Source organism: Cephus cinctus, unplaced genomic scaffold, assembly GCF_000341935.2.
Source record: "Cephus cinctus unplaced genomic scaffold, Ccin1 Ccin1_scaffold1237, whole genome shotgun sequence".
In the NCBI taxonomy this organism is placed as follows: Eukaryota; Metazoa; Arthropoda; class Insecta; order Hymenoptera; family Cephidae; genus Cephus; species Cephus cinctus.
In genome coordinates this window covers 248732-265097 of record NW_014333690.1, presented here as the reverse complement: position 1 = coordinate 265097, position 16366 = coordinate 248732, and the positions used below count along the sequence as shown (strand labels likewise).

General features: G+C 36.2%; 2 protein-coding genes across 3 annotated transcripts; one reads left to right on the top strand and one right to left on the bottom strand.

The window, feature by feature from the left end:
- Positions 1 to 26: 26 nt before the first annotated feature.
- LOC107272715 lies at positions 27 to 6353 on the bottom strand. Of its 2 annotated transcripts, XM_025090035.1 has the most exons (4): positions 6209 to 6353; positions 2638 to 4056; positions 1902 to 2550; positions 27 to 873 (listed from the first exon to the last, which is right to left on the bottom strand). In XM_025090035.1, exons 1-4 carry the CDS (start codon positions 6209 to 6211, stop codon positions 581 to 583), a joined length of 2364 nt encoding a protein of 787 aa, XP_024945803.1. In that variant the 5' UTR covers positions 6212 to 6353; the 3' UTR covers positions 27 to 580. The 2 variants fall into 2 exon arrangements, with proteins under 2 accessions (XP_024945803.1, XP_015605631.1); XM_015750145.2 differs by having other exon boundaries at positions 1902 to 4056.
- Positions 6354 to 8908: 2555 nt separating this feature from the next.
- LOC107272716 (organic solute transporter alpha-like protein) lies at positions 8909 to 16142 on the top strand. The gene is made up of 6 exons (XM_015750147.2): positions 8909 to 9253; positions 13628 to 13823; positions 14351 to 14582; positions 14705 to 14861; positions 15092 to 15232; positions 15387 to 16142. The coding sequence occupies exons 1-6, from the start codon at positions 9145 to 9147 to the stop codon at positions 15587 to 15589; spliced, it is 1038 nt and encodes a 345-aa protein (XP_015605633.1). The 5' UTR covers positions 8909 to 9144; the 3' UTR covers positions 15590 to 16142.
- The last annotated feature ends 224 nt before the right edge of the window (positions 16143 to 16366 follow it).

Sequence of the window (16366 nt, the reverse complement as noted above, 5' to 3'; positions counted from 1 at the left end):
CTAACTACATTCAAATCCTCGTTTACTATCGTTTAATCTCGTTTATTCTCGATACGAGCAATACAAAAATTATATCCAAAGATACATATAAATTATTACACTGGTATTACTAATTGTGACAAATTCTCAAACAAAGTTTGGTTAACGTACAATTAATTTAAATTATATGTCACAAATAATATTTTAAAGCACTTAGGTAGTCATACATTTTTAAATAAACTTTATCCAATTGAAGCACCTAAACATTATTTTGTACAACAATAATGCGTTGAACGTAATAAATAAATTTAAGAATATACAAAACCACACCTAATCCGATATCCTAGAAGAATAACGTGGACGACAAAGATATGTCGAAGGGATTACCTTTGAACCAGTCATCACATTTGATTAAAATCTTCCGAGGCTGGCATATTCCTCGAAACGTCATTATCTTACGTACACACCTACTTGCGCACTCGCAGCAAATAATTCAACATTTTTCATAACAATACACACCGAGAATTGAGCATAAAATAAAAACTCTGGATCGTAACCCAAAAAATCATGTTCAACTTTTTCATAAAAACTAATAACGATTCTAAGGAACGGTCACAGGAATAAAACGCGTTCTGTCACCCACCTTAGGTTGGAACCTTAAATTAACCTTATCCTTACCTTCCTCGCCAACCTCGAGGAAAGTGTTCCAGTCGACGAGGAAATACAGCCCGCTTCGTCGCCGTGTCGGTAAAACAGGATCCGGTGCTGCAGTAGTTCCTCCAAAGGAATCTGCCAAAGCTGCCAAGTTCGTCAAATCCACTGGCGCTGTAGTCGTGGTGAATGCTGGGTCAACCATCAAACTCGTCACTGTCGTCGTCGTAGTTGAAGTTGATTCTATAAGGTGGGTCGATAAGTTCCCTTATATATTTTTCCGACATTTCATTCCTGCAATTTCGTACATTCGCGCGACAGCACGTCCGGCAGAAGAAAGTATGGAATTATATGGACGCAGAAATGGATCGAAGCTTGGGAAATCGATACTTGACACATGCAGTAATTTTCTAATATGAAAATAAACAATGCTCAAACGTCACTCTCGTGTGACAGAGTCAGTTCATCGTGATAGTATGCGTGACTGTTGAAAGTGGAATCGAATCTAAATTCCAAGAAGATAAAAAAAGTTTCTTTGGTATAAGTACCATGTGGACTCTACTTTAAAAAAAAAATCAACAAGATTTTGTTCCGCTAGATTTTTCTCATAACCAGTTGAACTCGTCGAGCGCCTATCGTGTCGGAAGTTTTGCAATCCCGAAGTTATTAGCCAACGATGAGGTTTTGCATGCAATGGATGCACGCGAACTTCCATTCACATGCAACATTTAATATGAAGGAATGGAGTGCGTGACGTCTCCGAGAAATGTAAGGGGTAAGAAAAAAGAACAGGATGAAACTATTCTATAGATATCTATACCATGGATGGCATTCGATTGAAATTGCATCAAAGTGCAATGGAACGTGAGTGGCCGTTATAGGAACTGTACTGTCGTGCAAGACAAGTGACGCGTATCACAATGATAGGTTATGTTTCAGATGCGAATGGCACGAAGCACATTGAACAAGCACGAAGCTCATGGAAGCATTAGAAAGAGAATATAAAATAGCGACAATAAATAAGTAAAAGTGAGAAAAGTTGAAACAATGATAACAGTATAAGAAAGCAAAGACGGAGAAGGATGGCAGCTTTGGTTTCAGCTTTAGTAGTGGTTTTAGTAAAGAGATCGAAAGTCAACCGCCAGCAGCGGAGACTCTGAGTTTATTCGTGGCGTTTGTTAGCACGTTCTTGATCCTCGTTAAACCTTGAATAATCCTTCCAACCCATAATTCCGAAGTGCCCAAGACATATAGCATTAATTTCTTAATACCCGTTGCGGCCTCGTCGGCTAGCGATGGCTGTTCTTGCGTAGATTCCTGCCTCTTCACCTCGTTCCTTATGTCCTCGTTGTAGAGCTTTAGGATCTCTTCCAGGCTCAGAGGATCTGGTCCGTTCTGCAACGATTTCGTTGACTCCAAAAGATCATTAGCTACCTTCTGCACGTCTTGAACGTTGGCTTTGCCATCTTGAACCTGCTTGACCGTGTCTAATAATTTGTTAATTTTATCTCTCTGTTCTTCGGCGTGTACGGAAGCTTCTTGAGGCTTGAAGACGTGTAATTTTGGCGTCGAAGTAGGAGCTTTTTCGTGGACAATATTTGTCTTCGCAACGACTTCAACCGATTTTTGTGATCTACCGATCAGACCGATATTTTGTAAAATCTTCTTCATAGAGTCGGGTATGGCTTCGATTACAGATGGCTGCTCGTCCTGCGCGCTCTTATTGTTCATTGCTTTTTTATTTCTATTCTCGATAGAATCCAAGCCGAACTTTGCCAAGAAATCTCTCATATCTTTGTCCTCGATTGTGGATGTTGGCAGCGGCTTGAATTTAGCGTAAGAGTCATCCTTCACGGGTGGCTTCGTTGGTTTGGCCGTAGTCGTTTCCATCTGCTTCAAAGACGTCTGCAGACCGAATTTCTGAAAGAGAAGTTGCACGTCCGGCGTCAGATTTTCCACCCCTTTTTGGAAATCCGGCTGTATCGGCGCAAAAGTATTTTGACTAACGATAGATGGCAGTAAGTCCGTTCCCGTTGCTGACAGTCTTGTCGCCTGATTGTAAATGACATTATCGCTATTTGGAATTTGCGAATTCGCCTTTAAAGACACATTCTCCACAACGTCATTGCTGTCGGGACGTAGACCAATGGAAGCCAAGAGATTCTTCACTTCGTCACTCATGGGCATCGGTGTCGTAGCTGTCAAAAATCCACCGGATGCCAAAGTATAAGTCGAGCTGTACTTTGGCTTCGTTGAGGTCGCCGTCGACATCGGCGTAACGTAAACTGGTGCTGGTTTTTCAGTCTTAACAATTCGAACTGGTCCACCCCCCGACTTTACGTCCGTAGAAGATCCAAGAATTTTTATCCTCACATCCGGTTTTCTCGTGGTCGCCACGTCGCCTTCCGCCCTGTTATTCATTGAACCAGGTGCAAATATCGATTTATCTGGAACAGTCAAAGTTACTCTTGTATTTTTTTCAGTAGTAACGGGTGGAGCATTGTATTGCCATTGATCCGAAGACAAAATATGTTGCGTTGTCTTCGAAGGAATTGTTGTTGCCTCTGTGAATTTAGAATTTTGCAAAATTTCCGTAGTTGATTTCATCATTGGTTTTCTCGTGACACTGGTACTATATACAATTTCCAACTTTGAACCGGATACTGCATTATCTTGCGCTTGTTCAGTTATGTCCTTGAACATGGAATGACTAGTTGGAGTAACTGAAGTTCCACTAGATTCTTCGAAAACGTCCAAATTGAAACTGAACTTCTCCGGCGCCGGATCACGTTTTCTTTCGTTCTTCATGAAACTCTGAAACGTCCTTTTCGGTTGGGATTTCGTTGTCACATCAGAGTAAGTGTCTCTGTGGTTTTTGTAGACCGTTTTGGACTTTTGACTCTCACTTGAGTCAGTATATGAACTATCGGAAAGTTGCGTTGCGACAAAGTTATTGGAACTTTGTTCGGTGCCTTTAACGGAATCTGTCTTTTTCAATTCCTTTAAATAAACGACACTCTCTATTCCTTTATTTTTTAAAATGATCTCAGCTTTCTCCGTAGTCACGCCGTCGTTTAACATTTGAACAACCGGCGGCTTCGTGTATAAATCATTAAGATTTTCATTCGATTCCTGCGGACTGTAAGGTAAAACTACCATGAGTGCTCTTTGATACTCATCTCTTGCTTTACTTGAAAGATCCTCGTCGCTGTGAGTACTCAAGTCCACTGATGTAATATTACGCAATATCTCGACGATCTCAGGTCTCGTAAGTCTTGGCAATTTTGGATTCTCACGTATCATCCGCTCGACTTCGTCGATCGTTCGATTGATGGACGTCTCGATCTCCAGTCTGGATGGTAACAATGATTTCTCATTATGACAGTGGCCCAGGCCAAAAATGACCATCAAGCACAGTAGTTTAATCTGAAAATAATGTTATATTAATGCAAATTTAATTGCGTAATTGTGTTAAAACAAAAAAAATTAATTACAAAAATTCTATTTCTAGATAAAATTGCAATTGATAATACAGAAAAAGTATTTGCCCAACATCAAAATTACACATTGATACACGCGCGAAGCGAACAGGGCATTCTTGACGAAAGAAATATTTTTATTTTAATTTAAAAAAAAAAACAGAGGTGTACCATTATCCACTATGTGATTTGAAAGGTTCTACGTTCTAAATTTGCTATTAAAAATATGCCAGTTAACATGAATGAACTTAAGGATTTATAGTTGTGTTAACAATGAAACTACACTGCATATAAGTACGCTCTGACTACAAGGCCGCCTAATTGTATGACCGGTGATTAACTAGGCACGACTTCAGTAATAGGAAAGAAAAACTGTGTAAATATTAAAAAGAAAAAAACACAATTTCTGTCAATCACACCAAATGAGTAAAAAGCCATGGCCTAGAAAATTTTTGGGTGTTCTTGAAACCTCATCAATAATTATCATACAAATGAGAAATGACCTCAATTCTCAAGCAACGTCCGTTTCTCGGATAAACCGTTAAAGTGTACCTTGTATGCAATATATTTAAATTTTGTTACGTAAAAGAGTGACTACCCAGTAGATTAAAAAAATTTCCCTTGAAAGTGAAAGAAGAAGGGAAATTCCAGTTACACTTCACGCGTGAAAGAAAACGTAGCAAATTTGATAAATAAGAGAAGAGTTCGGGAATTGCATAATGAAATTGTAAGGACACGTAGATTTAAAAAACCATAAACATGATTACAGAAATGTCCATATTCATAAAGGAGAGTAGCTAGAGATCCTTGACTGACTTGACCGATCGTGAAAGTCCAGTTGAGCTAACAACGTTGCTCGTGGCTTAGACGATCGGTTGCTATAGCCAGAACTTAGAGTCCGAATTGTGAAGAGATTCTTATTTCATGACACTGATTCAAACGCTTTGATTCCTCTCGCTGCATTATTTATGCAACGTTGCACTTCCAACCCGATAGAAATCAGCTGCCATCTGGCAACACGTAACCGTATATAAAAAATCCAACGATTTCTTACTTCGTCTCCCCGAAGAAATAACATACGCATGTAAATTTGGAGAAATTCGAAAAGTCACGTTTTGCCACAAAAATTTGTTCAATTAAATCATCGGATACATCGTCTGATTCCACTGGCTCCATTTTGAATTGGCTGTCGAACCGGCGATCGTAATCTTAAATACCGTTGGCCACTTTTTTCGCGCCGTTTTTAACACGTTAGTCGTACTTTCCTTTCTGGACTTTTTCTTCGGGGTGGATAAAAGGCGCCGAAAATCGTTTGAAATAATGTAGAATTTACTTAATGAAATATTTTTCAAAAATGCACCGGTACACGCCTTATGCTACTGAGCGACGAAAAACAACTTGAGTGATGATGCATAGATGAAAGTTACTTTTCTCGCTGAAGGACGTGGCTCGCTTATGAGAATTTCAATGTATGCTCGAATTATCACAAGAAATATTTTTCTCCGTAACAACTGTAATGATCTTTTACGAACTTAAAAAATATAAGTAACCACTTAAAATGAATTTCAGAAACACAAAATTATTTCCTGTTCATAACACTTTCGATTTTTCAATTGCGTCGTTTCACGATGGTAAAACACTTGGAACGATTGATCATGAGCATGCTAATGATCATAATGATAAAGGTGATTTTTCGCTCTGCTACTCATTCTGTCTTTCACTGTGGATTCACGAAGTCACTCGCAACTCCGTCGATTTATTTCTTATTAGAATTGAGGCCAATGATCTATAAATATCTATATAGCTATAACACCGTGAAGAATATAAAAGTCATGAAAATTAGCCACCGTCAGTTAAAAGTACAGCGCTCGGCAGAAGCGTTAATTATAGAAAAGTAATATAAATTTATGGTAAAACTTGAAAAATTACAAAAACCCATTATATTCTTCAATTTTACAACACAAACCTCAAAATTGTTCATTGCAAGATAATAAATGTTTTTCAGTGAGTAACGACTTCTAATCGAAAATAAGGAAGTGATTCGTTGTACAATCGACTGAGTTGAACGAATTAAACACTTGCACCGGTTAAAAACTCACCATTACGCTATCCAATCGCCCGGAGACGCAGTCAACAACTGACTGAACGACGAAGGCCTACTTTCGAACTCTCTCTCTATCTTACTCGCTTAACACTCCTTCTGTTCTGACGTGCGCCCTCCTGTTATACTCGATTGATACTTCGCTTAACCCTACCTTACCTTTACCTAATGCCTTTCTTGAACACACGAAGATCTCAGACTAGACTTTCCTCTATTCTTCTCACGGGAGAGATCGAAAGTCATTCGATTTTCCAAGATCAGAGAAATGGAGAGTTGCAACGGTGCGCGGGAACTGGGACACAGATTCGTACTGCCTACCTCTGAAACAACTGACCCTTGGAAATCTTGACCTTACAAGAAATCTTTTTGCACTTTGGGAAAGGTGTTATCCGATACTATTTTAACATTTGTGCCATACAATTTTACGGTACAGTTTTTAGCCAATTTGTTGAAATAGGAATAGAAATATTAATTACAAAATAATAAGTGTATTATTCCTTTTGTTAATGAGATTTTGAAATATACTTACTCAGTATCAATATTTTTCTATAATTATGTATAGTACGGATGAATTTCTGGTGAGATTATGACCAGTAATTATTATTCTACGAAAAGCTTTTCTCCCACGATTTTTATTGGATAATCATTTTATCCTACTTATGCATATAATATTCATATGGTCAACCTATTACTTTGACCTTAATTCGCAAGTCATTTCACAATTCGTATGAGAATATCAAAAAGTAATGAAATATTTATACGATCGGCTTAATTATTTATTTATATGTCTCTGATCAGAGTACGGGAAAACAAAACTCTTTAATAATTCAACCCTAATTTGATGATCGTTAAAAATTTACTAGGCTATTGTTGACATTCGGTCGAAGAAAATTCTACTAATCGAAACCGCTATAAATTTACAGCACATAATGTCATTAAATACGATTTGATGAGGAGTTTCACTCGGGGGATGCTACAAGCTGCATTCAGTGTAAGACAATTCTGTCAATCGAAACATTGTTAATTTAATAAATTAAAGATAATTTATTTCTGTATCAACTACTAATAACTCGTTTTTATCGATAAAATATATTCGAAACATCAGTTGATAAAAAAGAAATCTGCACGATTAACAGCAGCACGAATCAGTTGGTCATTGGCACAAATTTCTTTACCGACCGTTTATTCCATGATTAATGTATTGCATTCTAACGTTTGACGCCTCACACAGACATTGTGAAATCATTTATAAATTTATTAATTGGAATTAAATGTGGCATATGAAAAAATATTTTTAATAACTTTTTTTTAAATACTTGAAATAACTTTCCGTTCTTATGCCGCACCATCCTTTAATCTTTTTATTTATTCTAACTTTCTCGTAAATAAACGTAAAAGAAGAATCTGACAATACTCTCTGTCTCCTCAATCTATAGTTGCAATAAACAACCGCTGCACAGTAATAAGAATGAATGCTCAAGTTAAAATTACAACAAAGAGCGAAAGTGATTCTTTTAAATTGTAAATTATAGGACAATAAACCAGGAGTTTTTTTTTAATCAGTGTTGTACTTTAAGGTGAAGAATTGACTCGAAAACTTACTGATTGACAGGGTTTTCTCTCTTCTAGATATATTAAATAAAAAATTTTTACATTGTTTTATTCTACATGAGTATCACTATGGCGGGAACCACCACGAAATACAAATATTCAAAATAAGCAAATGACGGACGCTTGGTGATCGATTTTCGCCTAAAACGTTGTCGTATTTATAAAAAATTTCAAAAACAATATTATATAAATTACTACTGATTTTGATTCAGGTAATAAATGCAGATGAAAATTTCCAGTCGATCGAATAACGAATTTCTGAGGAAGCACGTCAACGCGATCAAAACATGTTTTGAGAAAAATACGTTTAAAGTATTAGAAAGAGATTACAGGTATGTAAGAAAATATTCCTTGTCTGAAGTTAATCTTAAAATCTGAGCCTTGCCTAGAAAAAATTTTTTCATCAAAATCGATGGCTTCTCATGATCCTAGAAAAATCTGTATTGACTCAGTGAGGTTCTAAAGAGGCTCTGGCTTTACGGAAGGACATATCCATTAGATTGGAGATATCGATTCATAAAATATTATACAATTTTTCTAACAAATCACAAACGATAAGATAACTTTATTTCCGCAAACACTTAAACGGGTGACATCAATAATAATATCCTCAACACGATGATACAACAAAATTCTTCAATTTAACGAATTTCCAAAAAATCCTATTAGAAACACATTCTCCGCATGTACAGTTTTTAAAAAATGTAAACAAACAAAAAATTCATTTTTTCAACTTCACGAACCGTACACCTCCTTAAGAGACCCGTGCCCAATGCACGAACTTTTTTTTAATATTCGTAATTTCCACTAGTCAAAAATAGTAAAACGTCTCAATATACATCAGTTTGTCAAAACAATTTTTTAAAATAATTCAACAAACATCCTAGACAGTATTACCCATAAGGGCCTATTATTTTTCTACGCGAAAATTCACAGCGCTGTATCTATATAAGCCGTATGCAATCTATAGGTCATCAACTATGAAATGTCCGATTTCGAACTGATAGTACTTGAATTAATCGGGCATTTCATGCTTGATGACCTAGTATTTCGTAAATGCCTATCCTGTGCTCGAGAAAGTGACTGTCAGGTCGTTCGTTTCTTTTCCCTTCGCCGAACATTTTGTCAGTAAGATAATATGTTACAACATCGATCTAGGCTCTGAGTAAAAGTGGGGACCGACTCTCACTATCTGTTCAGCTATTTGCCGCGGTCGCCCTCTTGCTGCAGTTCAAGCCTCACGTCTTCCTTCGACCAGTGCACTAATCATTGCTATCACTAAAAAGCGTATAAACAATAGTTTACTTTAATTATTTAATAATAATGGGTGACGAGGATATTAACAATTTTTATCTCAAACGAGAAATGGATAATTATCGATACAATACTTGTGACTATGCTGCTATACCATCTGCTGCCAAATATATGGAAAGTGAGTAGAACAGATTTAAGCTGAAATTAATATTTAATGCAAGATCTTATAAAGATAATTATTCAATCGATAAAACATAGCGACCATTCAGTTTTACCTGTTTAAGTGATTTTACAGTAGAAGCATATGACAAGCATGATCGCTGATGAATATCATTTTCCAATCATGACTGTACAGTCGGAGTTCTCAGAATTCGAAATTCCTTAATGGTGAATAATACAAAAATTATATTTACTTTAGTTCCATAAAATATCTTAGAAAGGAATTTTGTGTATAAGGAATAATCGGTCTAGTACAGCATACATGACATATACGGAACTTATGTGCCTTGTGCATATAACCTGCAGGAGCGCTTCGGTGAAAGTTTAACGGGTAAAGTGTTACGCGATGCAACGTATGCAACACGATATACCCAGCGCAAGGTTCCTCGTCGTGTAAATCATAATAATAATATTGGTGCATAAAAGTATATTGTATATTATAAAAGGTAGATATTTAAAGCTCTTCAACTTTTTTTTAGAGGAAATCTTTTTCTTTAAAATTATTTTTTAACATCTACAATGGCAGCTTCGCTTCAGAATCAAAATAGAGCTCGCAACTGGTTTGAGAATCCTTGACACAGTCAACGAAAATTATCACGAAGAACTTGTTAATTGAGATTTAGAAACATTCATATTCGCCTTAATTTATTATATCGGACTTAAAACAGTTCGAGAGCAAATGAAAAAAAAAATGGATAAATATACATAATTTCAATTGGTAATGAACACTTGAACTTGACATGGCTATTTAAAATAGCCAAGAATTTACATAGGTGACTGTACCGTCATCGTGACAGGTAACTTTGCACGAAATTATTATGCCTGCTAGAGACACGGACCAATGGCTCTTTCGTACCTGTTTGTAATTTTGTATATGAATCATCATGATGTACACATCTTGTAGTGTAACCCGTTAGCAGAATTTTTGTTTAATGTTTGACACCTTAGATCATTGTGCAATAACAATATACTAAATTTGCAATTTTTTTTATTATAATTGAAAACTGTACGGTATTGCCAATAGAAATGCGGAAACTGTACTTTTCATCGTTACGTGTGCAAAAACTGGGAAGAAATTTAACAATTCGAAAGTAAATTCTCTAACCATATACTGTAATCCCTCTTTACTAAAAGAGTCATATCATGATATATTATTGAACCGCGTGGAATGATTACTTTTCCGCGATGTTGACTGATCAAGTGATGTCTGTGTATTTTTGCTGTTTTTGACAGCTGGGATTACTAACGGCATGACAGATATTGACAGATGTCAAATGAACAGAAACGTATGGCAGTAGACAATTTTAGTTACATCGAGGCGAGTTGATATCAGAGTGACGTTAATGCTTTAGTTTATTCACGAGTGGGACTATTTTATACGTGAAAGTTATAGTTTTTTTTAGTATGTTTGGTTTGTCGTGGGCGAAGCATGCGTGTTGCTCTAGTATTGCATAAACATTCCAAAATCAAAAATTCTTCGAATCAGTCAGCTACGGTTATACACTTTCAAATTTATTTATCAAGTTGTTTTCGAGTACGTGAATCACCTGAGACGGTTTTGAAATTAGTCTTAAGTTACTTTGGAAAATTCGCAATACGCTTGAATAGTCAACGTAACGGGTGTCAGCGTAATTCCTCATTTAAGCAATGTGTTTTTCAAGAGTTTTTCTTCTATTGTATAAACATGAAGAAATCGTCAGTCAGCCTTAGCGCACTGTTAAAAAAATGTCACCATTAAAGTACTTACCTCTTTTGCAAACCACGAGTTGGTAGTACGAAGGAAAAATATCAAAATTTATTCACATTGATGAAATAGATTTACTACCACTTTTTTGAGCAATCAAAAAATGTAAAAAGTTATTAAATCAAGTCAAAACCAAAATGGTTACATATATCCAAATATTAGAATAACATTATTATTTTTTTTCATTGCATGTCAATTTATAATCCTTATTTCCGTCTATAGAATATGGGTATTGATTTAAATGTATAAAGGCATATGGCTAAATATAACGTACAACCGTCCCATTTCCCCTCTACCATTCATAAAAATCCAGTAACATATAAGACATTCAGTCTTTATCAAGATCCATAAACTTTTCTTCAACTGTGGTTTTTTTATAAGGAATACAAGTTTTTTAGTATGAAAGAGGAAAAGGCTTCCTTATATTAAAATCATGCCCTTAAAAAATTGGCGTTAGAAAATTGTGCGTTTAGCGTGAATAACCCTGTATGTATATATTTACGCTTCAAAAAAATGTATAAATGTATAATAGTTGAATATTATAAAGAAAGGCAAATTTTAAAATATATCAATTACGATATGTAAAATTTCCATATCACGCGTACATACCCTTGACAACAGGCATTCATCCACACACCACACGCATACACACATTTCCTTATAGAGTCGCACAGTATGATTCTATCACCGTCCATTCATTGCACTGTAGAAGTCCATATCCATATGAGTCGCTCGTGTAGTACAATAAGCTATGTACTCTTATGTAATCGAGAATTTCACGTATCCCATGCAGAAGCTGCCTTCGCGTGTAGTTTCTTGATTGTTACAATGGATCGTACAATATGATATGCCCTGTCCTTCTGGTATCGAGATATAAGAGAAATATACAGTGAAGGCCCGTTTATAACGATATTCAAGACATGGAAATGGCATGGTAATAATTGGAAGACATGATAAGCAAAATGAAGATATGTAGTGATGTATATTCATATTCTAACTAAACTTCAGGAAGCAAGTAGAATGCAATATGCGATCGATCGTTATAAGCAGAGTCGTAATAACCAGACTCCACTGTATAATTATTATAGAATAAAGAGTCTTGTGTATTTATTTATTTTTTGGAAATTAATTTTGTCTATCACATATATTTCATAGGTGAATTTACCTCTATATTGTAATTACCATGATAAAAGTGTACCTCTATAGCCAGTAGCGGTTAATTTAAATGGTCTGAATTTCTTAGGTACCAAGTTACAGTAATTCTCAAATTTATCAATCATTGGTTACGAAGCTGTATGAACTATACTATCGATTTATCATGCCAATAGTTATTGATTCATAATATTCATCGACTTGTAATTATATAACATTACTATAATTCGTCCAAGACTTCAATCCATAGAAAATAGTAGATTAGCAGTATAGCAAACTGATTAATTCAAGAGCATCATTCTGATTTAGCAAGTACCGTCTTATTCTTAGTAGAGATATCGTAAGAAATAAGTAAAGATGCATGATTAAAATAACACAATAATACTTTTTAAGAAAATACGAATACGTTTAACGTTTATTAAATATAGATTTAATTAAATCATGAAAACTTTAATCTGATAACGCAATCGATATTTTAGCATTTCTAAACATTCTGGATCTTAAAGAATCGTATATCAATTACATCTAATTATGCTTAAAATAAATAAATCGGTAGCTGAATTTCTTAAACGAGTATGAAGAACAGTTCCGTATAATAATGTGGCCGAATGAATAATAAATGGTATAGCAGTGACAGTAGTCATGAAAATAAGTTTTCTTTATTTTGACGAGAAAGAATTTTCAAATAAAAATTATCATTAAAATTCATGATGATCGTAGGATACTGTGGAATTTCGAAACGCAGTATCCATTTATTTCAAAATAATTTACCAAAAACGCATTAAAATATGAGGCATAGCATATTCGTTTTTATTGAAGTACACAAGAAAATTGTTACCTCATTTCCGATGACATCACACGATGTAACATGGCACAGTATGATCCCTCAAGATCCATAGCTTTTACCAAAGAAAAACCATCAACAGCTCCGAACCGGTTATTGCGATACCATATTATATTACAACACATCGAATAAACCTACTTTTAATAGTTTCCCTGGTATGGGACCATTTTGAGATGATTTCGAGATGATTCAAAAAATACCTTCAAGGACTACCTGAAATTAATTTTTATCATTCGTATTCCATGAACCATCGAAATATATTCTTGCAACGAGGTTACACGGCACAGGAAAAAGTAAATCAAATTCGAGCAATCCTTCTTGAATGATAAATCACAGAAGATAGATAAAAGAAAATAGAAGATAAAGTAGATCAAAAGGAAATTGTAACTATCTTCAAGGATGGATCATTCAAAACAGTGATATTAATTTAAGCAATTTATAGTCATCAATAATATTCATGATACATTGATTACCCCTCCCATCCTTTTTTTAAAGCTGCATCTTCTACCTAGTATAACGTATGTACATACTGAATGTTCAAGTGGATTTCGAGAGAATTTATTCATGAATTATAATGCACGTGATGTTTATAGGCCTGGGCGTTTCTGGGGTCGGCATGCTCAGCATCGGATCACTCTTCTCCGCCATAACTCTCTACATAGCCATTGACGCCTGTTACAATGTCCTCTTTCAGAAGGAAACCACGTCCTACAAAACCAACAGTTACTTCATACTCTTCGTCTATCCAGTCGCCAGTTTAAGCAGTCTCCTGGCTATTGCGATACCAAGGTAAAAAATTAAAACGAAACAAGTTACATTAAAATCGAACAGTCTTTGCTTCCACCCTCGTAAGAATAATTATTTCAAGCGACGTAGCGACAGAAACTTTATCTTAATCAAAATAAAAAAGTTTCAATATCTCTATCACTTTTTTTTTAGTTCCGTCTGCCCCATTACATTATCATTGATCAATCAATGACGGTTCAATGATCTCCATTGCTTCGCGATAATAGATCTATATTTCCGTATATATCTGTCTGTGATTGCAATTAATAAAAAAAATAAAAAATATTGCACGAATGATTTTAGAAAATAGGTAATATTACCTTAGCGAACCTGTTGTACCCATATTGCGAAATCTATGTGTCTAGTGACGTCATAAACCGAATTCAGTACTCCGTAGGTATATTTAACCTGCGCAGCGTCGTTACGGTGCGAAAGTTGGCGTTAAGCTTTGCTGTGATTTTTTAACAAAGACCAACAAGGTGAGGCTCAAATAATTTCGAAAGACTAATGATCTCATTTTTTTTCTCCAGAGCCCAACTTCTGTCGGAGGCAGTCACTCAAATCTTCTTGACGATATCCTTGTATCGGCTGTTTCTTCTGCTAATTGACGTGGGACGCAGAAACGTCACGAAACCGCCACCATTAATGCTAAAAGTCGGACCATGTTGCTGCTGGCCTTGTCTGCCCTTTCCTACTCTGGAATTGTCTACCAGCAATTTGTCATGGCTGCGCGCTCTCGTCCTGCAACTACCCTTCGTCCAGGTATCGTCTTTTTTCTTCCCTTCGAATTTCACGAGTCGACGAGCAAACGTCAAGTTCCTCCTTGAAATTTCCAGAGCGACGAAATCGCTTTCGTTGAATGTTAACAATGAAAAACTTTGCAGGGAATCGCGTACTGCGTTCTTCTTTTTCTCGCGGCGGAGCAGCCCACACTTGCTGAACGGTACGTCATTTATTTGCAACCATTTTGCGTTGTCAGCATACTCCTTGGAATATACGGACTGACAGTAACTACCAAGAGTCTACAGGAAATTGCTCCAGGTAAAATACTCTGTGCCACTTTCGAAACGTGACGATCTAGTTGTTGTTCAGTAAAGTCGGTAATGCCTATCATGCTATCAAGCGTCCAGTAGTTAAAGATTAATACCACTAATTCACTAGTAATCGTAGTTCTTGGCATGGCGACCAACCAAAAGGCACAAAATACGACTAACGTATTCATAAGAATTTTTATATAGAAATTATATCTGTACTTTCTCTCTGTCTTACAGAATCTAACCTGCATTACAGGACTATGGTTAGCCAAATAGTCTTACTGTTTACGAAGCTTCAAGCGGCTCTCATAAAGAATCTGCCAAGCTTTGGAGTATTTCCATGCAAGCCGCCACTGACTCCACCGATATACGCTGGAGGTAAACATTTCCTTGTTCTTAAGATAAGTATCGAGAAGCACGAAGTCTAGGTAGAATGTAGATAAACGTGGACTGGTTCGAAAGATCCTTGCGGCAAGGATACGTGCTGAGCATTAATCGAGATGGTCGTCGAAAATTTCTTTCTCAATTTCAGTGACGTACAACGCGCTGATGTTAATCGAAATGCTTCTGCTATGCTACGCCGCAAGTCTCATCTACAAGGATTCTGAAAAACAGGAAGACTGCCAGGAGTCGGCAGATAAGCCGAAAGTCAAGACGACACCGGCTGACGTAACGAATAACAATGAAACAGTCAACGTACAACTGTCCGTTCAGGTTCCCGTGACGACGTCATGAATGCACGAATTTTTATTCTTGCCGAATATTCGATCGTCGCCGTCAACTGGTGGGATCGCCTTTATGGGAAATTTTAGAAATTACATCATGTCATTCCAATGAGCCAGGATTCACACCGAAAAGGGATAGTACGATTTATCCGGAGGATTAATGTATATTCCTGGAATGTCAGTGATTCTAGCAGATACTACCTGCATGTATTCTAGAAATAGGAGTAAGTGTTAAATAGTTGTTAAAACTTTAGAAATCCTACATAAGGATATTTCGTGTACCAGAGGGACAAGAAAAATTTCACTCGTTTTAATATCGCACTAATTCACATTACATTATGTTTTGGAAATTCGATTATTTTCTCATACGATATTCGTATACGTGTCGCATGACGCAATGTGGCGTAGTTACGAGTTGAGCACGATTAAGAAATTATTGAAAAAAATGAAATAGTAATTTCTAAGTGATCGATCGACAAACGGAACATTATATGAGCTTGTACTGTAATAATATGTCCTGGGAGGAAAAAAAATGAAGAAGCAAGGACATACAGCTTCGAAAATCAAGCCTTGGGTTTAGTTTCCATCGTGCAGAGTTTAAACAGAGTTAAGCAGCCTCATTGGTCAATTCCATTCGACTCCTATACGCGATTGGTTAACTCTGTTAAAAACTCTGCACGGTGGAAACTAAGCTTTTGTTCTTCAGTTGGAAAGGAACTCTGCAGTCTTCTGCGTTACGTCATATGCGACTGATGACGAGAAACAGTCTACTGCACGGATGACTTGG